Consider the following 27,908-nt stretch of genomic DNA (forward strand, 5'->3'; position numbering starts at 1 on the left):
CCGCCACCGCAAGCTACCGCCAAAATAATAAATACTATATTACTGACACTATTGTTATGTACTGTATAACATAATATATCATATTCCCTTTAGTTCAGGAACATAGCCTATATGAAATACTACAGAAAATAAATATACAATTTAACAACAGTAACAGTAAAATATCATTATCTATATGTAAATAATCTTTGTAAGTATATATATTTACTGTAGTGTTCTAATGTCTTCATCGTTGTCTTCAAACTGCATTAAGGTGAAAATCCGTCCCCGGAAGTGACTCAACGTCCTCTCACATTAATTTTCTTCCTGTTTAAACTGCCATCTTAGTTTGGTAGTTTGAGTGATACTCAGGGTACCAGAGTTAGATATACGTGCATGCGCATGTTCCACTTGTTCTTATACATTTGTAGCTATGTATGTCTTAATTGCATCCGCGCTGTACTACTTAATAATACTCTATGGATTAATTCACTTCCTGCTTTTCTTCTTCGCCGATGCTGATTTTACGCTGCTGTGGGCAAGTCTGGTGGGACGCAAACCAGGTAAGCACTACTTACTACTTACTACGTACTACTACTGACATTTGATATAAAACTCTAACATTTTAATCATTTGAGCATTTTAACTTTTGGAAGTGTTGCTCAATGTTTAACAAAGTATACTTATATGATTGAGTGTAATGACCCTTTATGGTGATTGTTATTGCGTATGGTGCGTGTAGTGTTCAATGTGTATTTTCACATTAAAATAGAGTATTGACTTTATGTGATTGAATTGCAAGTAAATACAGTCATCTAATAATATGAGTACTTACATTTAATGGAGACGCGTGGCGTTTGGTGTCAACTTGTGAACAGTTAAGAGTGTTTTGCACCTAATCGTCAGAGGCCAAGCTGAAAGGGCAGGTGGTGTGGGTGACAGGAGCCTCCAGTGGAATTGGGGAAGAGCTGGCCTACCAGCTGGCACGATGCGGCTCCCGCCTCGTTCTGTCTGCACGCCGTGAGGATGAGCTGAAGAGGGTGAAACGTCAATGCTTGGGTAAGACGTCGTTTACGAGGCTTATGTGTTTGTATCATCGACCACATGCAACATCAAGATGACGTGTGTTTTGTGTGCTCATGTCGCATCTCCCTGTGACTCGTGATGGGCCAGAAGGTTGCCTGGAGCTTTCTGTAGTTACAATGGCAAGAAAAAGTATGTAAACCTTTTGGAATGTCATGGTTTTCTGAATACATTTTTCATAAAATGTGATTTGATGTTCTTTTAAAGGGTTTTAAAGTCAAACTTATCAAAGGATAAAACAACACCTCAGCATTTCTTAGATTTTTCATGTCTTTGTTGTGAACAAAAAAACCCTCAAAGTGCTTGTGGAGAAAGCGTGTCAACCCTTAGAATTAATAACTGGTTGGCCGCCCCCCTTTGCAGCAATAACCTCAACCAGCCACTTCTTGTAGCTGTGGCTCAGACCTGCACATTAAGGAAGTTTAGCCTATTCTTCCTAGAAGAACTGCTTTTTTTTTCAATGTCCCATGTTTGATGCTCCCTGGCAAAGTCTAAACGGGCAGTTTTGTGGCGTTGAAGGAGACGAGGTCTTTGAATTCCTTTTTTGTTTTTTTAAACCCTTTTCCCGCAGATGCCGTCTCATGGTTATTGCGCGGCAGTCGGCACCAGTAAGGGCCTTAATTTGGGTCGAAGGCCGGCCTGTGTCTTGATGGACAGCCAATCGGATCCTCCGGGTCAGCGCAGGTGTGATTTTTTTTTTTGTACCACTTGACTTTTTTGTTCCACAATACTCCTACCCTAAAAGTATTTTGCACGCCCATCTTTTATTGGATCTTTTATTGGATTAGGGACCTGACTCACAGAGGTTTGTTCCAAAAGCCAAACAATGTTGTTGGTCATGCTGTGTAACAATAAAAGTAAATTCAGCAATACTTCGGTTGCATTATTTTAAAAGCTTTGAAGAGCTATTGTCATAACCTTATTCAATTCCACAAATTCATGTTTGTAACAAAAGATTATTGTTATTATTATTATTATTACTAAAACAAAAAAAACAATCGATACCGGATAGGCTTGGCAAGACTATAAAAAAATCGGATCGGATCAGAAGCCAAAAATGTGGATCGGGACATCCCTAAAAACAAGTGGTACAAGGCATCCTGGGAAGCCAGAAGGACTCCCAGTGACACTGTGTAAGAGGAAGCATTGACAGGTGCCTGTTCTGAAGAAACATGTTTAACGTGTTATGAATTATTAACCTTTTTTTTTGTGTAATACTTGTGGCCCACACTGTACCTGTAGTTACCCCAAGGTAGGTGGAGTTCAAGACCCCCGGCATAGATGAAGATCAGATCACATTTTATGAGAAATGTATTTAGAAAACCATGAAATTCCAAAAGGTTCTTTTTCTTGCCACTGTATGTTGGATCTCATGCATTCTTTTCTTATTTAATGGGAAATACAGTATTTATTATTTGTATATCTTCAGAGTGTTCCAGTCTCAAGGATGAGGATATTCTCGTCCTTCCGCTGGATTTGTTGGAGAGGACTACCCATGAAGCAAAAACCAAAGGTGTAATTCAACACTTTGGACGGGTATGTAATACTGTAGCACCATTTCTTTTCATTGAAATAAGCACACTTGGCGGAACCTCCAAAGTCGTACACAATGACACGTTTTTCCATAGGAATTCATTATAACTTAAATAATTTATTCCAGAGTCGAACTTTTTCCATCCATCCATCCATTTTAGGGCCACGGGTGAGCTGGAGCCAATCCCACCTGACTTTGGGTGTATACCCTGGACTGGTTGACAGTCAATCAAAAACGAGCATTCACACTCACTCATTTTGAGTCTCCAGTGAACCTAAGATGACAGAAGTAAATAGGGTAGACTTTTAGCTACTGATTACCCACTGACTTGTTTTCAACTACTAAATCAGTACAACTCATCTTCCAGATTGACATCCTGATAAACAATGGGGGCCGAAGCCAGCGCTCTTTGTTCTTGGATGCCAATGTGGACGTGTACCAGGCCTTGATGGAGCTCAACTTCATCGGGACCCTTTCCCTCACCAAGCAGGTGCTTCCTCACATGACGCAGCGTGGCACCGGCAGCATCGTCACCATCAGCAGCCTGTTGGGCCTCGCCGGGGGACCCTTGGCGACCGGATACGCTGCCAGCAAGCATGCTCTGCAGGTGACATTTGCACCAACGAACATCCTTAAATATAGCTTCTGCTTTAATGGACGCCGTGCCTTAATTAGTTGCAGGGTGTCTCATCCACTTTAGAGTGATGAATTAACCCCCGAGATCTTTGCTTTGCTTAGTCAAAAGTAAAATAATACTCACTTAGTAAAAGACTTATCAGCATGGTCTTTCAGCCGTGCAGCAAGAGCAAACCTGAGTAGACATCTCACAATAGAGCTCACATTTCAACCAATGTAATGCTTACTCTATTGACCTGATTATTGTAAGATAACCCTGTTGGTTTTTTTAAGGCCCATCTTTGGGAATTTTTTTAAAAGACAACATCAGATATTTTCCTGTTCATCTTCACTCCTCCTGTTTGCTAACTTGCCCAAACTTCTAGACACTTTCTTCGAGTGGGTCTCTGTCGTAGCTATCTCTCTTCAAGTCCCTCGTGTGTGTGTGAGTGACAGGAAGAAAAGCTCTGATTGGCTTTGTCACCACTTGTTAGTTTCCATATAAATTCTTTCGACCGCAAATGTTAGACGACCCGTTTTTCAGACTCTCCAGACTTTTTCAGAAAAAGATACTGTCTTATACTCTGTCCTCGCACTCAAAGAGCTCGCACTTGTGTAGCACAGCTCAAGCAGACAAACATTTCCACAAATTAAGTGTGTGGAGTGTCTGCAGTTGTGTAAAGACAATCCACTGGCAAATATTTGATATTATATCAAATATTTAATATTAAATATTCCAAGTGCCAGTCCATGGTTCTCGCCTGGAAAAGGGTGGAGTGCCATCTCCGGGATGGGGATGAGATCCTGCCCCAACGAGTTTAAATACCTCGGGGCCTTGTTCAAGAGTGAGGGAAGGATGGAACATGAGATCGGCAGGTGGATTGGAGCGGCGTCTGCAGTGATGCAGACTCTGCATCGGTCTGTTGTGTGAGGGAGCTGAGCCGAAAAGGCAAAGCTCTCAATTTACCGGTCGATCTACGTTCCTACCCTCACCTATGCTCATGAGCTTTGGGTAGTGACTGAAAGGACAAAATTGCAGGTACAAGCAGCCAAAATGAGTTTTCTCCGTAGGGTGGCTGGGCTCTCCCTGAGAGATAAGGTGAGATGCACTGTCATCAGGGAGAAACTTTGAGTAGAACTGATGCTCCTCCACATTTAGAGGAGCCAGATGAGGTGGCTCGGGTATCTGGTCAGGATGCCTCCCAGACGCCTCCCTCGGGGAGGTGTTCAGGGCACCTCTGACCGGGAGGAGGCCTCGGGGAAGACCCAGGACACGTTGGAAAGACTGTCTCTCAACTGCCCTGGGAATGCCTCGGGAACCACCAGGAGGAGTTGGACGAAGTAGCCAGAGAGAGGGAGAAGTCTGGGCTTCCCTGCTTAGGCTGCTGCCTCCGTGACCCGACCTCTGATAGGCAGAAAAATATGGATGGTTTAACTGCAATTACTGTTTAATAATGTCAATAATAAGCAGTTGAGTACCTGTTATCTATCGCCGATTCTTCAGGGCTTTTTCAATTCCCTTCGGACGGAGCTGTATGACTACCCCAACATACTCATCAGCACAGTGTGTCCAGGGCCTGTGCAGTCATTAATCGTACAAAATGCTTTCACAGAAGACCTGCACAAGGTGATTATTTGTGAGCATATGAATTTTAATTGAGTTTTTCTTGATGTTTGATTCTACTAACTGCTATAATTTCCACAGCCTTTGACTTCAGCTTGTAGCCAGGCACACAAGATGCCCACAAGTCGCTGTGCTTCTTTAATTCTGGCAGGAATTGCCAATGGTGTCAAGGAAATGTGGATTGCACAGCAGCCGTTCCTGGCATTTTACTACATTTGGCAGTACACCCCCACACTGGCCTGGTTCATAACAAATATCCTGAGCAAGAAAAGAGTGCAGAATTTCAAAACTGGAGTGGTAGGTACACAGGAAGGATTTGTTTTAAACCGAGCTACCATGGACTGTTTTACACGTTTTTGACCTTATTCTCTTGTCATGAACGCCTTGATACAAAAGAGGAGCGAGAGCTGTTTTGCTTTTCCTTGGTGTTCCGACGTATATGCCTCAGTCAGTCAGTCAGTCAGATGGAGAGTCTGTTTCCGTGTGCCGCTACTGTGCACTGTTGCAATATGTGCGGTTGACCTTGTATTATCACAACCATAATTGGAGGATTTTTCACAACGTGAAGAGAAATTATTTGAATGTGGAAAGCACGAACCAGAGCCGTCACCTGGAGGACCTCAGCTGCTACCTCAGCTGCTACTGGCCTTGTTAATTCTGTTAAAGGATGTGGTCAGAATGTGACATTGACATTGAACCCTCCGCTCCCCAGTGCTGACTGACTGACCAGTGTGTCTTGTTGCCTCTGCTCGGCAGTAATAGCTAGGGGCTGTGCAGAAAGGTCATGTTTGAGCTTATTGTAGGAAGCATCACAAAAGTACTTATCCTTTTTTGCTGTTGAAAAATCAGTGCTCATATCTATTTTTTTCTTTTTGCAGGATGCAGACTCTGCATACTTCACCAAGCCCAAGACCTCATGAAACGTTGCTTTCTAATGACTTCTCTTGCAAAATTTTGAGGACTAATCTTAAGCGTCCAATAATATAGTATTTTTCATCAATTGTAAATAAGAGGTCCCACATGAGTGTATTTAAAGTGTGTTGCCCAAAATGTAGCATAACAGTAAACATAGCACTTTTAGTAAACATTACTGGGAGCACGCTCGATTGTGTCTGTAACTTTAATGCTAATGAGTTGTTTGTCCACGCTGGTCTCAAACAAAGTGCGTGGCTCCAAGAAGTGCTATTGTACATTTTATCTGCTTTTTAGATATGCACTGTAACTAGGGTTGTCCTGATACAACTTTTTCACTCCTGATACGATACCAATATTGAAGCCTTCAATATCGGCCAACATCCGCATGAATCACACATTCTGATAATAGTCAGCAAGAGTAGGTATGAGGAAAAACTGCCTCATTGACTTTGTTATGTGTCTGGGGTATAATTTGATCCACAATGTAGCATTTAAAATTAAGCATTTTAAACCCAACATTTTAAACCCAACAACTCCCACGGGAGTTTCCCGACTGACTTCAAATGCGTCATGAGGTTGGTCCCCGGTTCCGTGCCACCACGGTAAACTTGAGCAAGCTAAGTTCTGCAGGGTCGTTTTCGGACTTTAACCAAATATTATGCAACATGGCCGACATCACTCCTACTCCTTGCTGAACACATTAGCACACACTGTTGTTGGGATCACGAGGGCTTTCTTTGGCCGCTGCTGGAATCAAGTTCTTGTAACGGAGTGCCAATTTTGGAGATTTTAATGCAGGCCGATGAAATATTTTATCAACATCGTGGAGACCGCTAACTAACACTGCACTTATCCAACATAATAGATGTCCTATCATATACAACAACATAACATTAAAAGGACTATATGCAGTAAGCTCTTCCAGCTGCCGAGAGGGTGCAAACATTTGAAAAATCCCTTCTCTTCCTGCTTTATGTAAACCGTAACGCATTAGTTATGTTTGCCGAAAGCAAATAATAGCCACGTGGCTGCTAATGTTAGCTGGATGTACAGCCTATTTGGAGCGAGTTGCGTATAGTCCCTTTAAGGAGTGGGACAGGAGGACACAAATGTACACTAGCATAGTTATGTGAGCTAAAGTGATAACATTACAGTCACATTTTAACAGCAACATCATGCTAGGTTAGCCTATTCGCTGAAGAAAAACTGATCAAATTTACAGCTCCCATGTCTGTACCTGACTGACGGATAGCTGGTAGAGCTCCAGGTTTTATTTTAAGATGTGCAGTGAAGCCATTTTTTCCTCCCCTTTTTTATTCCTTTGTCCTCTGTGAAATAGTGCGCATATACACTGGGGCGGGTCAAAGGTGGATTTCATTTGATGTCATGGAAACCCAGAAATTCAAAACAGACGGTTTGCGGGCCTCTCCTTTCCAAAGTGGAGCAAACAAATGAGGGAGATGATAGATTTTGCTCATATTTGTTTCTCAAACACACATTACCATTATAACGTCATTAAAAAGTCAATTTTGTACAACAGGTGACCTTTAAAAAGCACACAGCCTGTTAGGTGAAATGTAAACCAAGCCATCTTCTTACAAGCTATTTTATTCTAAGTATATACAGGTAGACATATAAAAATGAACCATATGTACAAGACTATGGTCACATTTGTTGAAGTATTATTTTCAAGTTGTAAACAAGTGAAGTGTAAACAAAACAATAGCACTAAACGCTTACAACGATACATACCCAAGGCACATCCTTGATATCTTAACTAAGTAAATGCATTTTGTGTCCCTTTTTTAGCAGACTGGGAGGGGCATAATAAAAAACACTGTGGCCATTAAAAACATAGGTATTCGCCAAGTCTGACCTCAAATGGCAGGTGAGCATGTTTATAGCAAAAAAAACCCAACACTCAATGTGCTTCTGTTGAATGTATTCCCCAATGAACTAAGATATGACTGTTCATGTTCCCACTTAAAATGGGAATCTTGTAGCTTGATTGTATTTTTGCTCCTTCCTCTGTTGTACGTACTAAAGCACCATGATAACTCCAATTATTAAAAACAAAAAATGTTCCAATATTCCACCGAAAAGATCCCTACGGTCTTAAAAAAAAAAAAAAAGTGCAGTTTTCCTTTATTTTTTGGCATCATCCACAATCTTTGTAAGACATGAACACACAGTTCTGTCTTCTGGGCATTCTAAAAACAGGTAATACAGGCAGCCCATAACCGCACATAATGGGACACACCTGTGCCGCCTACAAAGACCGCTTTTAAAACACCTCCAAAAACATCCACCATGGTTTTATGGTTTTATATCCATGCTGTAACCATGTAGTAACGGGCACATCCATTGTAAAATGTAATACTTACAGTATTTTGCTGTATTTTGGTCCTTTTTAGGTATTACCAATACTTCCCTATACTACCTTCCTGGCCTCATTGATTTCATATAGCAACATAGAAATGAACGCCTACACCTAGCATTAACTTCCAAAAACAAAAACACAGCAACAGTAGCGCCAGCTCCAATATGTAGCGTTACCTTTCGGTAGTGGCCTGAGGCATTGTGAGCGTGGGGTGAAGCTAGTCGCTATATGTCAGCTTCTATGTGCCAATAAAGTAGCTCTTCAGCGTAACAACGTTAATGATAATAACAACAATGTCGTCGTAGCTTGGTTAATATGCACGCCACATAACACGTAAATGTAGCGTTTTGGCGCTTTTTAGTTTTTGTTTTTTTTTAAGAAGGCTTTTATAGGAATAGTAGGTGATTCCCATTACATGCATTCTTAGCTGCATCTTTTTTTGCTGTTTTGATATCTTTAGACCAGGGATGTCCAATATTGGCTTTTTTGACGATATTGTCCAACTCTCAATTTCCAATTCCGATATCAACCGATACCGATATGTGTAACATCACATATCTTGTTCTTGAGTAACATTGTTCTAAAGTAACAATACTCTTAAATGAGTACAGTTGTTTGTTGGCTACTCCACCCATCTCTGAGTATAATGTATTTTTCATGTATATTTTATATAAGCATACATTTGTGTTTCTTGTGCCTTGACTTATGTTATTTTTGGAAAGATTTAATTTATATTTAGTTAATGGGGTAGTATCAAATACATGAATTTGCTGATTATTATTTTCATGTTTTTATTTTATTGCATTAAAACTACACTGTGTATGTTTTTTCGGCACTACTTTGTGCTCTAAAGCTGATGTCATGTGAATTACTACTGTGTGGGATCAATAAAGTTCTTATCTTAGCCATCTGAGAAGATCAAATACATTGTTTTTGGTGCCTACCTGTTTTCTAAGTATATTAGTGCGTGTGTGAATGTATAAACAAGAAGCATTAACTTACATTTCTTTGTAGAAGGGCGCTTTATGAAAGTAACTGCTAAGTTACATGTTTCGAGTTCACATAGTTGTTGATTAGTCAGCATTATTCGTTAGTAGTGTCTTGTCTGTTGTTATCTACCTATTACGTTGCTGTGTGATGTTGTTTTTAGCTCTTTCTTTAAAGACACCATGAGTAAGAACGGGATGTGGACTGGTAACCCCCCGCGATTTCTAAGGAGCTGGTAAGTTCGTTGTGAGCTCTGTTACTCTGCTTGCTAAATAAAGAGTTACTTCTTACTTACAGGCATTCAGGAATGTTGCCATTCTGTGACGTTGTTGCTAAAAGCTCTATATTGGCTTTCATTGTAGTGGAAAAAAATGATATCGATGTTGGCCGATATCACATTTTAATGCCAATATCGGGCCAATAATTATCAGTGGCCAATATTATCGGACATCCCTATTTAGAACGCACAAAAAGAGACGTGTTCATGTCTCACATAAGCATTGGGGATGATGGGCAAAATGAAAAAGTTTTGCAGTTTTGCTTTAAGTTTCTCACAGGTTTCTTAAAAACACGAAACCCTGTGAAGTGAAAAGTGCGATTCCCTCTGCAGTCAGAGGCAGGGGAAGTGAAGGGGCGCAGAAGAGTAAATGGGGTACCCCAGAGGTGGATCTGCTGCCTGGACAGTTAGGTTCCTTAACATAAAGGGGTGAGCCTGGATGCTGTAGCGCTCCTCATCGTCATTGGTGGCATATAGGAGCTCCCAAGACAGGTTTGCCCACTGGCCTCGCACCCCCTCGCCATTCAGTCGACCCACCTGCACCAGCTGTTCCTGCAAGGACAGGACTCGCCCTGTGTAGGTACCCTGTGGACCAGAAGACTCATTAATACGAACCTGATGTTTGATGGCATATTGAAAATGTGTGTTTACCATAGAGAGGTCATGTCCTAAAGAAAAGAGGAACGGCTTCTCCTGAAGGACACTGTCATGCCAGCCTTTCTCGGACACCAATCCTATGTACCAGTCCTTCTCATATTCCTCCAAGGCACTGAACATCTCCTCAGGAGACTCCATGGGCCCAAGGCTTGCTTGATCAAACAGCAGCTTGAAGCTAAACCTAAACAATAGATAAGGCAGTGACGTCATCAATCCTTGACGAGAATTCACAACAATTAGTTGGATTTTACCTGAAAGCCCTAAGTGCGAGCTGATACAGTTCTTTACTGGAGGAGAGCCACTCGAGTCCCTCTGTCCATGGCACATCTCCACAGTAGAGCCTATAGATGTAACTGGGACTGGTGAAGACGGACTCTGCGCCAAGTGACACCAGACATGAAATTGCAACCTGAGCGTGAAGGTCTTTCAAGGTTTCGTCTTCCTTCAGAGCTTTTGTCATGTCCTCTGAGGTCTCGTTCTGCACAACGGGCCCAAACTGGCTCAAGGCAAACCTGAACCAGTCCTCTGGGAATAAAGGCCTGAGCTGCAGCAGCCGACTCGGCAGCAACGGTGCCGTCCTCCATCCTGTCGGCAGGTTGAACACCTCTGACTGGGGGCAGCTGAAGTTGAGCTGTCGGAGAGAGCCAGGACTCTCTTTGAAAACCTCTGGGTTGCGACCTTTATCAACCACTGGCATTCCGACACCAAGTCCTAGAGGCTGTAAAGGCTGCAGGGCAGAGAGGGCCATATTTTCGAAAAGACCGTCCATCTCTACAGATCCTGGAAGAGACGCTCCTGTCTGCAGCACCGTGTGTCCAGATTGTGCCTCTGCCGTCACTAAGGCCACTGTCCGCCTGGTTGGTTGAGGTCCAAATAGATCATCCTCATCTGACCAATCACCAAAGGATGTCAAGCTGGAGCTGTCCTGTCTGAACCTGAGGGAAGACACTTTGGACTCTACCACGATGGCATCAGGCAGCTGGTTGCATGTAGTCTGCACTCGCTGGGAGGACTGTGACTTTCTGCCTCCGATTCCAGTTGCCTCGTCACAGCTCCACAGAGACCCTTTATGCTTCTTAACGCAATACCGCAGAAGCAACCATACCAGGGCTTTCAGAAAGTCGTCCTGAAGCTTCCTCAAGTTGTCGTGAGAGTCTATGATGCCCGAGAGGACATTCCGGGCATCCGAGTAGACCCGGACAGCCAGTGCTGCACAAGGTGTGAGAGCGTTTGCCCAGTGTAGGTTAAAACCCTGTGTCAAACCAAGCCGCTCTGGGTGCTCGAAAGCAGCCTCGAAAACCTCATCCACACGCCGTGCTTCTACAGTGTGGCAAGATGTTTCCTGTAGCTCCAAACCCTTTGGGAAAATGACATGCATCTGCAGTCAGGTCCAAAAGTTATATCTATATATACACAGACCTGATCAAAATCTTAAGACCAGTTGAAAAATTGCTAGTATTTGCATTTTGCACATTTGGATCTTAATGAGGTTTTAAGTAGAGCTACAATATGCAAAAGCAAGAAGGGGGAGTGAGACAAAAAGCACTTTGAAAAAGAAATTTTTTGAAAACAACAAACTGAAATAGGCTGTTTATCAGCTGATCAAAAGTTTAAGACCATCACTCAAAAAATAACAAAAAAACTCTTCATACCAGAACAAAAAATGTTCTCAGTAGGACTCAGTAATGAGTAGCTCCACCGTTCTTGTTAATCACTTCAAAAATTGGTTTGTGCATGCTTGATGCGAGTGTTTCCAGGAGGCTAATGGGAACATTGCTCCAAGTGGTGAGGATGGCTTCACGAAGGGCATCAACTGTCTGGAACGGATTGCCATTTTTATAAACTTCCCTTGCCATCCATCCCAAAATGTTCTCTGTGGGATTTAAATCAGGGGAACATGCAGGATGGTCCAAAAGAGTGAAGTTATTCTCCCTGAAGCAGTCAAGCAAGCATTGTGAACTGCAGCGTTGTCCTGTTGAAAAACCCAGCTGTTACCACACAGACGAGGGCCCTCAGTCGTGAGGGATGCCCTCTGCAACATCTGCACATAAGCATCTACGCTGTTTGACGACCCTGCACCAGTGCTCCAGTGTTCCACTGAATGAACCCCAGACCATAATGGACCCCCCTCCACTGTGCCAAGTAGAAAACATCTCAGGTGGGATCTCCTTGTCATGCCAGTAACGTTGGAAGCCATCTGGGCTGTCAAGGTTACATTTTTTCTCATCAGAGAATAAAACTTTTTTCCACCGTTCAATGTCCCATGTTTGATGCTCCCTGGCAAAGTCTAAACAGGCAGTTTTGTGGCATTGAAGGAGACGAGGTCTTTGAATTAGTTTTTTGTTTTTTACCCTTTTCCCACAGATGCCATCTGATGGTTATTGCGCTGCAGTCGGCACCAATAAGGGCCTTAATTTTGGTGGAAGACCGTCCTGTGTCTTGATGGACAGTCAATTGGATCCTCCGGCTCAGCGCAGGTGTGATTTTTTTGGGTCTACCACTTGACTTTTTTGTTCCATAATGCTCAGGATCTTTCAAAAAAATTTTGAATGAGTGTCTTACTGCATCCAACCTCAGCAGCAATGGCACGCTGCGAGAGGCCTTGCTTATGCAGCTCGACAATCCGACCACGTTCAAAAAGAGAAAGCTTCTTAGCTTTAGCCATCAGGAGGGCATGACAGTGTGAATGCCTGACAAGAAAATGACAATTTTGAGCAGATTTCGGCTTTTATAGCCTGTGGTCTTGATCAGCTGATAAACAACCTATTAATAAAACCTATTAATAAAACAACCCCCTACATTAGTCAAACAATACACTACATACTGTAACTGCGTGGGTGTGTGGTTTTATTGGAGTGTTTTTTTTCTTAGCAGAGTCCATTTCATTTTCATTTAGTGTTTTTTTTTATCTTTTTTTGTTTGTTTCATTTATGTTGTTTCATTTAATTTTCATTCGACCAGCAAAATTTGTTATCGTGACAGGCCGAACGCTGTGGTATTTTTATGAACAATTCTTTTATGTATTTTCCATCTGTGGATGGCTTTGTCCACCTGCTAGCAGCTGTAGTTCAGTTTGGAGACTTCATCCACTTCTTGAAAGTATGTTTGCTCCGTAGTAGTTCCGAAATCGCTCCCTTATGCCCATGTGTAGTTGGGTAATTTTCAGAAAAAGCTGATTGCTTGTTTTGAAAATGTCTTTCCTTGTTACATTTTCTGTTTGCTAATTTCTCACCAGATATCAAGCACACGGGTGGGTAAGCCAGCATCATTGGCAATGAAGGAAAAAGAATATGTACAATATGAACTACAAATATTAAAAAATTGTCATATTCGCAATGTCAAAGTCACAGTGCTCAAATAATACCTTGGCCGTTTATGTACAAACCAGCAAGATGATAGATAGGGGGTTGATTGGAAGCAGATGATAGGGAAAACTCATAATTGTTACATATAATTGTTACATATAACAACTTTATTTTTTTTACTTTACTGGTTTGGGGTGTATGAGAAAGTGGAAAGGAAAACAAAGCTCTCTTTGACCCCTTGAAATGACACCATGGTCATTTGTTAACAAGTATATTGCACAAAACATCAGCAACAGAACAAATGTTGTAATACAGGTCAGGAGCTAACTACTCAGCCAGCATTAACAGTAAGTGATAAGTTCATTGTAAATAACTGTATGGCAGTGTGACACACGAGTTTCACACCAACAGCTGAGCAGTGCAGGTTGCCAGTGTTTTTAAGGTCATAAAGTAGCTGCTCGATGATGACCATTCATGATACTTCTAATGTAGTTAATAATGTCTTGTGGGGTTAACAAAAAACTACATCAGGAGGTTTCCTATAGCCACAGCTGTTAATGCCAATGCTTTTTACAGCCCCCCCTTTTTTTTAAAGACCACACACCCGGAGACTAACAGACACTGCAATTTACTGAATAGAGGCATTACTTGGAACATTTACAGTACTGTGCATAAAATGGCTATAGTACGTAAATGATAAATGACAGTTTTTTTTTAATTAAGTCTCTTAAAACAAAGCACAAAGTCTACACATTGATTTTGTCACTGTGCCCTTACTGTATGAAGGACTGTGCTGACTCTCAAACAGGCAGAAAGTGTACCTTAATGTTGACAGTGCAGTAGCCATATCCCCTCTCCAGAATCATGATCCAAACCATGCGGTCTTGGAATCGCCCAAGAAAGTGAGAACCAGGAGCTAAAGAACCTGCATGAGGGAAAAACATTCATTAATATGTGAAGAAAAGAAAGGAACCTAAACCGTACTAGGACAGCACTACTCATGGTGCTTGCCCCCTACAGAGATCTAAATATAACATCTCTCCTTGCTTGCCCTAGGATTCCTATTGTCAAGGTTGTGAGTGTTCATCTTTGGGGAGAAAAAGGCTTTTGTTTTAAGTCGACTAGTGGTTGCTTGGCTCAGGCATAATGTCATGTCCCGTGGCGACATCTCAGAATGCCATGATGGGAAGTGACACGAGGATGAGACCCCTTTACTGCCTTACTGCTACACAGCCTCCAGTGATAGCAAAGAGAGAGAACACTTCAGACTGGCATCACTGGACTGTAATCATCAAACACACAAGCACTTGTATTGAATTATACATGATATGACTACATGGCCTGCTGTGACATCAGTCATTTTTATAAATAATCAATTCATTTTGAATGATTCTCCTTTTTCTTCTGCACCCTTCTGACTGAGGACTGAAAACACTTCCCAGTCAATAGTCCCTCCAAGACAGCACAAGTGAAAGCGCATAATAAAAAGTAAGCTTTAAAGTTATCTAAGCTCTACAAACTAGTGATTGTGAAGAATCAGAAACACTTAAAATGGCATTAGGTAAAACCACAAAAGTAAAATTTGCTTTTATACACACTAGACTTCATTATAATCTCATGAGAGCCAACAGATAAAGATCTGCCATGAAGGATAACACTCAATTGTGAAGGACAATCTCATTGTATCCTTATTGTTGTGAACAATAATGATAGTAATAACTTTTAATAAATAAAATTGTTTGGTAGAGCTGCATATACAAATGACGCAACCCTTGTATTAGATCTCATTACATTATGTAGGTTTAGCTAATCATATGGCTTGTGTGTGTTTTGAATCAACAAGCCTGCCAGTTCAAATGTTTATCATGATTAAGTCCATGTTCATTTGAGTACAATTACTATTATATTATCCTGAGTACTCAATTCTGAGAAAGTTAGTGATTGTTAAAATATACTTAACATAATAACTTCTAATTCTCGTCTAATTGCAGGAGTAAACTGTATGAACAATTCTAATGAAAATGGTGCACTCACTCAGCAAATGCCAATGACAAAAATGGAAATTATTACCTGCATAAATGTTTTTAACAAATGACAATATGTGGCATGCATAACTGACCAAGAGACCCTCTTGCAAAGGCCGTCCTGAGGGCAGAAGCCAGACTCCCGCTCATTTGCTGGTAGAAGATGGAGTCTGGGCAAGGACAGGCAGTACCTACAGGTCCTGGCCAACTGCGCTGAGGCCTGGGGAACCCGACCAGAAAGACGGGCAGGGTGAAGAGGGGCAGCAGGGGTGCAGAGAGCAGGGCAGATAGGGTCACCACGGCCAACAGCAGCGGGCAGAGGGAGGCGTTCAGAGCCAGGAGAGTTCCAGCTGACTGCCGGCGCTGCTTCTTCTCGGTCCAAGACGTCACCAACACAGTGAGGGTGAACTTTAACTTGGCCAGAAACTGGGTCAGTCTATCCATCAGTAGGCCAACCTAAGGAGGAAACACACCATCACTGACGGGGTCTATTTTCTATAATTCCTTCTTTTTACTAGCTGCATTCATTCAAGCATACTTCGGGCCTGCAAATTAATATATAAAAGTCAACTGACCGCTGTTCTGTCTACACACCCACAGTGAACATTAACCAAAGCAGGGCATACCGTACTATACTTTTATCTTACCAGGCACATTCAATGCTACATACTTATCTTAAAAGGAAAACTGCACTTTTTTTATTTCTCTTTTCTTCTAAAGATATAAAAACAGCTAAAAAGATGCGGCTAAGAATGAATGTAATGGGAAACACTTATTCAGCCTACAAAGCCGTCGGAAAAAAACTCCAAAAAGTGCCAACAACGCTCCATTTACACATAATGTGACGTGCATTTTAACCAAGCTAAAGCGACATTGTTATTATTTTTATGCCGATCTAACTACGTTACTGATGTATTGACACCTTGCCACACCACAGCGGCTAGCTACTAGCCCACTAGTGACTAGGCTCACCACACACTCGCGCGCAGCGTGTCAGCATCGCGCTCTCAATGCCTCAATGTCATTTAAGACGTGACTTACTCTGTTCTGTGGCAATTTTGACATACTGGTTGTTCTTCTTGTCTTTTTTTTCCTCCTGTGTACCGGCGGAATAGCACCCTTTTTCAAAATGCTTTTATACCGTACTTTCAAGCCAAATCCTTCTTGTAAAGGTATTCCATCATAGCAGTCATCAGTGAAATGATGACTGCAAAGAACAGAGCTCGAGGTGGGCGTCCACCTCTCTCTTGTTCTCTGCACTTGATTAAACTTTCCTCTTTTGGAAAAGAAAAACTTACAGTATCACTCAGATACTATCCAGCAGCCTAATAATCTGATAAAAACATATTGAACCAAGTTGATGATCTACCTTGAGAAGCTTGTTTGTTTAGTCTCCTTTAGCTGAGGTGTGTGTGTGTGTGTGTGTGTATATATATATATATATGGGTGATGTATTAGTAACAAAATGATGCCACATAATTTGATATAAATGAAAATGATCACCCTATAGAGGGGGGAAATCAAAGACACCCCAAAAATGAAAGTGAAAAAATTATGCAGCAGACTGGTCCATTTTGCTAAAATGTCATTGTAGCAACTCAAAATGATTCTCAGTAGTTTGTGTGTTTGTGTGGCCCCCACGTGCTTGTACACATGCCTAACCACATGAGGTCGGGCATTGTCGTGGACCAGGAGGAACCCAGGTCTCACTGCACCAGCGTAGGTTCTGACAATGGGTCCAAGGATTTTATCCCGATACCTAATAGTAGTCAGGGTGCCATTATCTAACCTGTAGAGGTCTGTGCGTCCTTCCAGGGATATGCCTCCCCAGACCATCACTGACCCACCACCAAACCGGTCATGCTGAATGATGTTGCAGGCAGCATAACGTTCTCCACGGCATCTCCAGAACCTTTCACGTCTGTCGCATGTGCTCAGGTTGAACTTGCTCTCATCAGTGAATAGCACAGGGCACCAGTGGTGTAGGTGCCAATTCTGGTGGTCTATGGCAAATGGCAATCGAGCTCTACGGTGTTGGGCAGTGAGCACAGGGCCCACTACAGGACGTCGGGCCCTCAGGCCACCCTCATGGAAACTGTTTCTGATTGTTTGGTCAGAAACATTCACACCAGTGGCCTGCTGGAGGTCATTTTGTAGGGCTCTGGCAGTGCTCATCCTGTTCCTCCTTGCACAAAGGAGCAGATACCGATCCTGCTGAGGGTTGAAGGATCTTCTATGGCCCTGTCCAGCTCTCCTGGAGTAACTACCTGTCACCTGGAATCTCCTCCATGCGTCCAGGTACCGCAGTGATGCCCTGGTCCAGATCTGGGAGGAGATCCCCCAGGACACCATCCGTAGTGTCATTAGGAGCATGCCCCGACGTTGTCAGGCATGCGTACAAGCACGTGGGGGCCACACAAACTATTGAGAATCATTTTGAGTTGCTACAATGACATTTTAGCAAAATGGACCAGTCTGCTGCATCATTTTTTCACTTTCATTTTTGTGGTGTCTTTGATTTCCCCCCTCTATAGGGTGATCATTTTCATTTCTATCAAATTATGTGGCATCATTTTGTTACTAATACATCACCCACTTATTATCAGGAAAGATATTCAAGATAATTTTTCCCCCAGTTTAGATCTGATGTGTTTTCAAAGTGTTCCTTTAATTTTTTTGAGCAGTGTATATATAATGTGTGTGTGCGTGCGTGTATGTGTATATATACATACATATGTATACACATACATACATATACACACACACACACACACACACACACACACACACATACTATAAATTTAATTTATTATGTAATTTATATAAGGCGAATTTCCATTCACTTTCAAAAATTGAACAATGTAGAACATAACAAACAACATATAGCATTTAAGCAAAGTTTGTGAATCATGAAGTGAATCATGTCAGGGACTCTTTAACCGTGTTATTACAGTATGAGCAATGAGGGCTTGGGGTCAAAGACACCACGTCACTTGTTTTTTTGGATTTTGTGGGATTTCCAAGCATACTTAAATGTATCAAATATTACTTCCACATTCAGAGTTACAAAGTGAGTGATAAAAATATTTAGAGCAGGGGTCTAAAACTCACGGCCCACGGGCCATTTGCGGCCTACCAAATCGTATCTTGCGACCCGCGACTGGACATCAAAGAATAGTGTAACTGCAGCCCGCAACATCCGGGTGAGCTCAGTGTTACTTACATACTTACAGGGGCAAGTAAACACCAACACTGAACTGACAGTGGTGTTATCACATGGATGTATTGTGAATTGTATCGTATCGTATCGTGAGGTACCCTGAGATTCCCAGCCCTACTCCCAATACTTGATGCGGCCCAGCCTCACCCAGACCCTACCTCCACTGGCCCCCATTGAAATTGAGTTTGAGACCCCTGCTTTAGACCGAACGCATAATAAAAACAACATTTTGATGTCAGTGTCCGTGAATGCATCTCGCAGTCGTCTAGTGACAATGAGGAAGTGTCGTTCCAATGACGAAGGGAATAGAGACGTGTTTGTGAATTGGAGATACACCACTCACGCAAGTCATCTGGCCATGACCCTAATGAGGATAAGCGGCACACAAAAAATGGATGATTAACAGTCAGGGGGTTTCACACGCGCACCTTTATCCAAATCCGCAACAAAATTTGTCGGTGTGTCCCGATACAACTTTTTCAATTTCCGATCTAATACCGATATTGCAGCCTTGAATATTGGCCAATACTGATATCAGTCACATATTAACAGTTTATTTTGAATTGCGCAATATTAGAAACGGTTTGATCAAGTGATTGTACAATAATCAGCAACAGTAGGTAAGAGAAAAAAACACACCTATTTACTTCTTTAAGAATCTGGGGTATAGTTTTATCCACATTGTAGTGGCGGCTAGGCATAATATAGTTAGGTGCTCAATTAAGAGGCTTTGCTCACCACCAACAGGAGCTGGTCAACTTTTCTGTTATAGCTAATATAGCTATATTCTTGTTGTCTCATGGGAGTTCACTTTGCAAATGTGTCATCAGCAGTGGATGTTGCGAAAATCCTTCTTCAAATGTGTGATGAGTTTGGTCGTATTAAACTTCCCTAGTGCTGTGCCACCACAGAAGAGTTGTACATGACAAGCGTACTCCTTTTCGGACTTGAATGAAAAATACACACGGCCAACATCACTTCTACTCCATGCTTAACACAGTTAGCATACGCTGTTGTGATTACGTGGGTTCTAGCTGACCACTGCTGGATAAACAAGCTGGGGCGGAGTCCAGACTCGTCTGCTTGTATCAGAGTGCCAAAATCAGAGATTTTAGATGCAGACCGATATAACCGATATATCTTTTTGCTGTTACCGGCCCGATAGCAGATATCAGTATCGGATCGGTATACCCCTAATGGTTTTATGTACTCTTCTTTAGTCATGTATCTCCAGGTTTTTTGTTGTATTTAGTGCATAATCCTGTTAAGTATGTCTGTCCCAGGGTTTCCCCTAGGACTTTTAGTATTATAAAAAAAAATATATTATAATGATAACAAGAAAGCAAGATTGTTAAGTGACACTTTAAAAAAGTAAGTTGTCATGATGATGGATGATTGATGTTTCCCATCAATGTAATAGCTACTTGCTCGTGGGACAAAAATGAGCTAGCTAGATTCAGCCAAAATGGCAGAAAGTCGAATGAGATTGATCACATACACAGGCATAGATTAGTAGTGACAAAGCATGTGACAAGCTGTTGTCAATTGACTACACATTTTACAGGCTATTGTTCATTCTCCCGATAATAAGAAACAAAGTGAAAGTCAACACAAAACGTGCCGCGTATCTGGTCACACATGCATTATTTTGCCATGGCGCACTGCCATGATCAATTAAATGTAGCGGAAATCTGTGTCCTACTACTGAGCTTGGCATCTTGTTGAATGGTGGAAATGTGATGTTCCTTAAAAGCACCTTGCTAAGCAAGTCTGAAACAAATAAACTATACCAAACCATATCACACTATTTATCGTTTAATTATTTCAAAATATTAGCATTTATAAAAGGAGGAAAAATGGAGACACTTCACCAGGAGAAGCTGAACTCCTGTGCCCAGCTTGTCCCACCCAGGCAGTGTGTTGTTTCCAGCTGCGAGACGCACAATGATGATCACAACCATTTGTAGTAAAGCATCTTCTGAGCTCTGCCATGCCTGCACAGAAACAAAGAGCAAACACTGTACTGACCAGACAAGTACTTAAGAAATAAAGCATTTTCTTGCATGTGGAAAAAAGCAGCCATAACAATCGCAAATAATTAGTTTCCCTTTGAACAACCAATCGTTGAACAATCAATTATAAATCTGCAAAAAGTTGATACAAATAAATCTTGTTTTTGTTTCAGACAAACGAAAAGCTTTTGTGTGCCTACCACTCTGAAGGCTCGTGTGAACCCCACACTGAGAGGAACCCCGTTGAGCTGCTGCAAAGATTCATCCATAGACAGGAAAGCAATCAATGCAAATGGAGACACTGTGAACACACAACAATAACGGGTCACACACAAAATGATGTTGTCAACACTTGTACTTGTACTCTGGAAAACAATAGACTTCTCACCAAGGTAAAGAAGGACTCTTCTGATGGCTGCAGCAATAAATAATCCTCTGTTCCTCTGCTTCAAAGTCTGCACACTGGACATGCCTTTCGGGTATAGCGGATTGAGGAATAACCCACCGAATATGTAGGCCCCCTGGATCTCTCGGAGAACCCAGCAGAAGGAGAAGAGGAGCAGGAGGAGGTAGCTGACAGGAGCCTGGGGTCCCTTAAGCAAACTCTGGGACTGAGCTGAAGCGTGGAAATGATGCAACAGGCCTGCTTCAGCCAGCGCTGCCAGTAGCAGGCTCAGATATAACAACACCTCCATGCAGCCGAGATTCCAACCAAAGGTGTTGGAAAGAGGAGGTGGTGGAGACCCCGCTCTGCGTAACCCACAGTCATTACACTCGGTCCTGGAACCATGGCAGAGTGTGCCAACCTGGCTGAGGTCCAAGCTCAGCAGGAATCCCGTCGCCGTGGAGAAGAGGACAACTCCCAGTGTTGATGGGATGAAGTAATTGCACACAGTGACACAAGCAGACACGGCAAACATCAACAGCAGCCTGCAAGGAAGGCAAGTACACACACAGAGTCAGAAAGGCAAAAGCCCCTATTGCGACGACTAAAATATGACAGATGGGAGATAGTAGTACTGTGCAGAAACCTTCTGTGCAGTCATCAGAGGCAGTCCTCCAATATTGCTCAGGGGTATTGATTTACTCAGTTTCCCTGACTTTGTGGATTACGTCCAGTCTTATTTCTCCTCATTCTGTTTATTTGTATTGTGCAGGGTGGAGGTTATCATTGATAAAATACAGAAGGAGCGATCGCATGCTCTGAGTCTTGACTTTGTGGATTACATTGAGCATTCCTATTTATTTATTTAATTAATTAATTTATTTATAACATTGGTCCCCAAACTTTTTTCACCAGGGGCCGCATACAGAAAAATTGAAGGCTGCTGGGGGCCCACTTTTGATACATTTAGTACATTAAGGATGTTACAACCAATCCAAGGCAAGTCAATATATGTCAAACTGAACAAAACTGAACAAAACATCCACATATTAGCTTTGTTGCAAATTAGTGTAATGTCTAATAATATATCTGATTTTTTTTTTTTTTTTTTTTTTTTATATGTCGAGGGCCAATAAAAAAGGAGCTGTTGGCCAAGTATGGGCCGCACGGTGGACGAGTGGTTAGCATGTTGGCCACACAGTCAGGAGATCGGGAAGACCTGGGTACGAGTCGAATGGAGTTTGCATGTTCTCCCCATGCGTGCGTGGGTTTTCTCTGGGTACTCTGGTTTCCTCCCACATTCCAAAAAACATGCATGTTAGGTGAATCGGCGACTCTAAATTGTCCATAGGTATGAATGTGAGTGTGAATGGTTGTTTGTCTATATGTGCCCTACGATTGGCTGGCGACCAGTCCAGGGTGTACCCCGCCTCTCGCCCAAAGTCAGCTGGGATAGGCTCCAGCATACCCCTGCAATCCTAATTAGGATAACCAGCATGATTTAAATGTATTAAATGTGACAGATACCTTTAAGAAGTGGCAAGGAGTGATTGCATTGCAGTCATTCTATGACTCCACTACGTTACGCATGTGTACGACCAACCGTACTGGGCCCTGGCCCACCTCTTACAATCATGCTAGAAGACGGAGGTGTACCAAGCCTGAGTGTGGATCGGGGCACTCACACTAGCCAACTGTGCCGGACATTGGGTGTGAAGTGGAACCCAGCACTGTACAAATGGCCTTGTGTGATTTTGAGTGGTGTCCTAAGACTTTTGCACATCACTGCATTAATAGTAAGTATCATTTTAATAGACCTTAGGTTGGTGGACATGGGAGAGCCGCCTAATCCGAACACAAGCACCTGCTCCATGCCCCACAGAAACAAGGCGTCCAGAGGAGGTAGTATTCCCAGTGCCCACAGCAGAGGTAGGAAGAGGAAAATCACATGAAGAATTTGGCTGGCAAGCTGGAGCTCAGGAACTGGACCTGAGAACCTAAAAACAAGAATGTACAACAAATGTCACCAGTGGAATTAAGCGATGAATGAATGACTGTTAAGGTTATTTACCTGTCTGTCAAGTCCACAACAATGAAGATGAAAACGTAGAGGGGTCGGGTGAGTGGGGTAATCTCATAAGTGTCTTGTGCCTGGAAAGTAGCAGTCTCTGTGGCTGTATTTACAACAAGGGAATACTCTGCTATACACAGAGTCACCCAACTGAGAACAAAAACTACCAAGGACACACCTATGCTGCCATAGAGAGCGGTCAGTCTGCCAAGGAGCACGTACCACGTCCCAAAACCACAAAGCAGCCCTGCCAGTACCGTATGCAACACCACATTCAGCCCAAATCTCTTCCCGGGGGCAATGAATCGGACTGTCTCTGGGCTGACGCAGTGAGTGAATTCCACTTCCTCTTCATCAACTAGGATGTTGGGCGCACCAAGCCTCTCCACTGTGCCGCTCCGTCGTCCGGCATACAAGGCAACAGCTTGGACGCCTGCTGCCGCCCCAAACATCAGCACGCCGGACAGCAGTGCAGCATGGAGCGCCTGAAGCAGCTGCAACTGGCAGAGGAGTGTCCCCACGCCGCCGAAGAGCCATGGTGTCAAGAAGAGGACGGCCTGATTGACGTAGACGTATGGCGGAGCACAGTAGCCCAACTTGAAGCGTGGACCCCCCAACACTGTCTGGGGGAAGCGCTTCCAGAAGAACTCCTGCTTGTATTCATTGAGAAGGGGCACATCTGGCCCCATTCTGACCATTCCCAAATGGGTGGCAGGTCATCTCCACAAAGCTGAAGTGGGGTTTCCAGCCAGCATCTCCATGTGAAGGTGTGAGGAATCACACTTTCGACTAAGGACAAATTTGAGATGCGTTGGTCACTATCATATGACAACATTTGTCTGTGTTTATGTGAGAAAATGTGACTATTACTTAACACATTACCTAATTGTAACACAAATTAAACACGTCTTCTGAGATTAATTCATTTATGTGAGTTCATTTTGCACCTTGATAGCATTTAAGAGACAAAGGAAGTGACTGTCACTTCCCTGTGGTCTAATCTGTATAGCAACAGCCGAGTTGCCAAGAAAACACAAGCAGCGGTGGACTAAAAATGAGATAACGTGTGCTTTTGAAGTTACTAACCTTGGTACAGTATTTAGAGACCCCTCGCATAAAAACAAAATCAAAACTAACTGTTTCTGGCTTCTCTGGTCTTTTTTCCAGTGTCACTTTTGCTAGCTATATTGTTAGCAATAGCAGCCAGCCTCCAGGAAAGCCAGACCGTTAGCTTGTTGTTACTGACATAAATTGCGGTAATTCTCCGAGTTACACTATCGCTGGTGTGGTGTAATCTTACCGGTATACGTGAAATCTTGCACCGAAGCGACATTCTGAGAAGTTTGACGGAACAAATAATAATGTCGACAAAAAAAGCATTAGCTGCTAGCCGAATGCTCTGAAAGCGAGCAACATAGACATGATGCACACACCGACTGTAGCCAATGACAGTGAAGGCGAAGGTAGTACGTGCTGTCTGATTGGACAAAAGGGTACCTAAACCCATCTGATTGGACAAAAGGGTACCTAAACCCGCCTTTTACACGCCCACCCTCACTGCTCCTACAAAACATAAAAACAAAAACAGTAACAGTACTGGTGTATAATTTTTGTTAACGTCCGTACAAATTCGCATGCAAAGCCGCAACTAAATGAGCATTGTGCAATAAACCAAGGACACAAACAATTTACATAGCTCAACACATTTTCAATTCAAATTGGCTACATTTTAAAAATTAATATAATTTACACTGCGGGGGTTGAATAATTTCATAGGTACATTTCATAGGTACTGTACATGCATAATGATTAGAAATACATTTTCGTAAGCTCATGTTTACTATCAAGATATATGTGCTAACAAGAAATTCTGCATTATGTACAAAATTATAAGCGACAACGAAAAGACCATCCTTTATTGGATTTATAATTACTGATCCGCATCCTAAATAAATTATCAACATGACATTGTTTAATATGTAAGAGAGCATCTTAAAATATTTAAAACCCTGACTGCAATATGCTGACTTGAACCCTAAAAGTGACTCAATTAGGAAGATTGATGTTATATTCTCAACTCTTGTTTTTATGTCCTTTATACACAAAAACAAGTCTTTATATAATATTTCAATTGAATGAAAGTGCCTTTACAGTGGTCGGCAACTTGCAACTACCGAGCCGCATGCGACTCTTCAGCCTCCTTGTTGTGGCTCCCACGCCGAGCTCTGTGATTTTTTTTTATTTTTTAACGCAGAAGCAGAGGAAATGTGCATTTTCGAAGAAAGTTTGAAATATCCGACTCAGCGCTAGTCCGTGAATGCATCTACACTGCGTTCTGACTGCTGATTGGATGAGCAAGGGTAGGGGGAAGGGGTCAGTTTGTTCAGTCAGTGAGAAACGTAAAAGACTTTCACAGATGGAGAATAATGAAAGAATTGTTCATAAAAGGATCACAGCATCTATTCTCTGAATTAGAAAAATAAACAAGAAATTATTAATAATTATTCAGAAAATGAAAGAAATGCTCCTCCCTGCAAAGACAGTCAAGAACGGGACCAACAGAATGGCAAAAAACTTCACCAGCAGGCAAATTGATGACATTCATTGAGTGGAAGCATATTGAATTACCTGTGATGAGTTAAGTGATTTAAGCGATGCTGAGCAGACAGCACTGATATGCAGATATGTGAACTCTGATAGGCTTTATTTATTTTTAGTTGCCTATGTTTTCTTTTACAAACACGGGAACGACTCAAACAGGCCTGCATAGTTCAGCGTTTACATGATTTCAAAGTAGGTCTACACATGCACTCTGCACTCCTGTTAATTGAATTCTGTTGTTGTAATTCTGTAAAATTTTCAAAAGGACTAAAAGTTTATAAACTGTGTTATGTTTTGCGGCTCCAGACCATTTTTCTTTTCTGGAAGAGGAGGCAAAATGGCTCTTTTGAAGCTAAAGGTTGCCCACCCCAGACCTAGAAAGAAGACCAAAAATTGGAGGATCATGAAATGAGCTATCAAATGGCTGCAATGTCAACACAAAGAAAGACAATAATCTGGAGGAAAGAAGATTAAAGTGTTATTCTTTGTCCACTGTGGTTGAATGGGTAAGGGTGTGCACAGGAGACCGCTTTTTATTGTCTTCTTCAGGAAAAAAAAAAAAAGCAATTTGTAGGACAAAATAAACCATAACAACCAAAAACCCTGCCAGTCACGACAACATTTATTGTACCCTGTAATCCCCCCTACTGTAGAGGGCCATTCGTTGGAAATTATTGGTCCTATTTCTGCTAGAGCTGCTTCAATTAAGCTTTATGAACCATTAGGGACAAAAGTATTGAAGCCTTTTTTGATAAAACATTAGATTTTAGTCATGTTTGTGTGATTCACACATTGATACATGCTACACATGTGTAATCATCTAAAAAAAACATAGTTAAGAGTCATAATACCTCTGTATTTCATCCCCTTTATGACAGTGGGCCCCACAGTAAACAAATAAGCAGCACTGTGAGATTGTTTCTTTAAAAATCATGCCAAGACATGTGCACTCGATGAAAGGAAAATTAGCACTTGAAAACAGTCATTTTCACTTGAAGGCTTGATGAGTAATTGTGACCTCCACTCTAGCACATATAAAGTAAATACAAGCTGATAAATGTGTAATGTGTGTTGATGTTGCTCCTCCAAGCAATGTGAATGATGCATTGTTGTCTTCAGAATAAAACATCAATCAATGTCATCATGTCTCTAATGTCAGCCACAATGTAACCCCCTCGACACTGGAACCTGAGTACATAGTAGTGAAAACGTGGTCCATTCAGCAATTATTCACAGAGTGTTGGACTAATGGAGCTCTAGCTCAACACACACACACACACACACACACACACACACACACACAGCAAATGTAGAGAGTTTGTGGACCAGAAGTAATTGCCCCATACGGAGCATGTGTTCTTCTCCTACAGTATGTGTGCGCGTGTGTGTGTGTGTGTGTGTGTGTGAGACGGTGGGGGTTGGTGAGTGCATCTTCTATAAGTGATTCATGACATGCACAAACAAGTCTAATTATGAATCCAGATCATAACAGCGCCGAGCCTGTCCCTCTCCACCCTCTCCTTCCGGAGTCGGGCTCCATATCAGGCGGATGAAAACATAACCTGTCACATTCCATCCTATTAAACCAGCTATGAACCATGTGGTCTGCTCACAAGGAAGAGCGAGGAGGAGGCATAGACACATAGACAGAGAAAAGGAGAGCAAGTGCATCTGGGTTCACTCATCACTGTTGAATTATTGACTATCTTTGTGTGCTAATTTTATTTTAATGTTCAGCTTCTGACGTACTGGACAGCGCCGAAAAAGACGACCACATTTAAACAGTTAACATTTTGACATAGCCATACTACACACGCAGTACACAAATATAAGATGTGCAATTATCCTTTGTAATACCTAATGCATTAGAGCATTCGCGCTGAGCCACCAAATCTGTGCATTAGTTTCTTTTAGTGTAAGTCCCATCGACTGCCATTTTGATGTCAGTCAGGCAGGGCAAGGTAATGACAGTGCATTCATTTGCAGTCATTAGCCCCGCTTAATGCAGGGAGTTAACACAAATTAAGTCAAGTTAAGTACATGCATTAGAGGATGTTTTTGGAGAGCTGTGGCCTTTTTTGCAGTCTGCAATGGCAGGAAACTACTAAGGAGTATTACAGTTGCATTGTTAAGAAAAACGTCGTATAATGACCATAAACATTCATTTTGGTACCGAATATGCATGACAATATTTTGTTTATGATCTTAATATCATGGCTTTATTCTTCCAAGATTACAA

The 27,908-nt window shown here is 42.1% G+C and overlaps 2 protein-coding genes across 2 annotated transcripts; one reads left to right on the forward strand and one right to left on the reverse strand.

Moving 5' to 3' along the window:
• The first annotated feature begins 282 nt into the window (after positions 1 to 282).
• Positions 283 to 9,390, forward strand: dhrs7 (dehydrogenase/reductase (SDR family) member 7). Its single transcript, XM_054796632.1, has 7 exons — positions 283 to 542; positions 886 to 1,038; positions 2,492 to 2,598; positions 2,964 to 3,203; positions 4,716 to 4,838; positions 4,917 to 5,132; positions 5,714 to 9,390. Exons 1-7 carry the CDS (start codon positions 413 to 415, stop codon positions 5,753 to 5,755), a joined length of 1,011 nt encoding a protein of 336 aa, XP_054652607.1. The 5' UTR covers positions 283 to 412; the 3' UTR covers positions 5,756 to 9,390.
• Positions 6,384 to 24,507, reverse strand: pcnx4 (pecanex 4). Its single transcript, XM_054796631.1, has 11 exons — positions 24,369 to 24,507; positions 23,069 to 23,857; positions 22,815 to 22,994; positions 21,001 to 21,542; positions 20,813 to 20,913; positions 20,472 to 20,594; positions 15,476 to 15,836; positions 14,178 to 14,281; positions 10,303 to 11,408; positions 10,046 to 10,232; positions 6,384 to 9,979 (listed from the first exon to the last, which is right to left on the reverse strand). The coding sequence occupies exons 2-11, from the start codon at positions 23,764 to 23,766 to the stop codon at positions 9,728 to 9,730; spliced, it is 3,654 nt and encodes a 1,217-aa protein (XP_054652606.1). The 5' UTR covers positions 23,767 to 23,857; positions 24,369 to 24,507; the 3' UTR covers positions 6,384 to 9,727.
• Between the last annotated feature and the right edge of the window lie 3,401 nt (positions 24,508 to 27,908).

This window comes from Dunckerocampus dactyliophorus, chromosome 13 (genome assembly GCF_027744805.1).
Source record: "Dunckerocampus dactyliophorus isolate RoL2022-P2 chromosome 13, RoL_Ddac_1.1, whole genome shotgun sequence".
Lineage (NCBI taxonomy): Eukaryota > Metazoa > Chordata > Actinopteri > Syngnathiformes > Syngnathidae > Dunckerocampus > Dunckerocampus dactyliophorus.

Coding starts and splice junctions, on each gene's coding strand:
- dhrs7 (XM_054796632.1), top strand. CDS start 413: ATGTATGTCTTAATTGCATCCGCGCTGTACTACTTAATAATACTCTAT. Junction 3,204..4,715: donor CCAGCAAGCATGCTCTGCAG/GTGACATTTGCA, acceptor CCGATTCTTCAG/GGCTTTTTCAATTCCCTTCG. Junction 5,133..5,713: donor AGAATTTCAAAACTGGAGTG/GTAGGTACACAG, acceptor TTCTTTTTGCAG/GATGCAGACTCTGCATACTT.
- pcnx4 (XM_054796631.1), bottom strand. CDS start 23,766: ATGGTCAGAATGGGGCCAGATGTGCCCCTTCTCAATGAATACAAGCAG. Junction 21,543..22,814: donor CCCATGTCCACCAACCTAAG/GTCTATTAAAAT, acceptor CCTTCCTTGCAG/GCTGCTGTTGATGTTTGCCG. Junction 15,837..20,471: donor CAGGAGTTCAGCTTCTCCTG/GTGAAGTGTCTC, acceptor TTTCCTCCTTAG/GTTGGCCTACTGATGGATAG.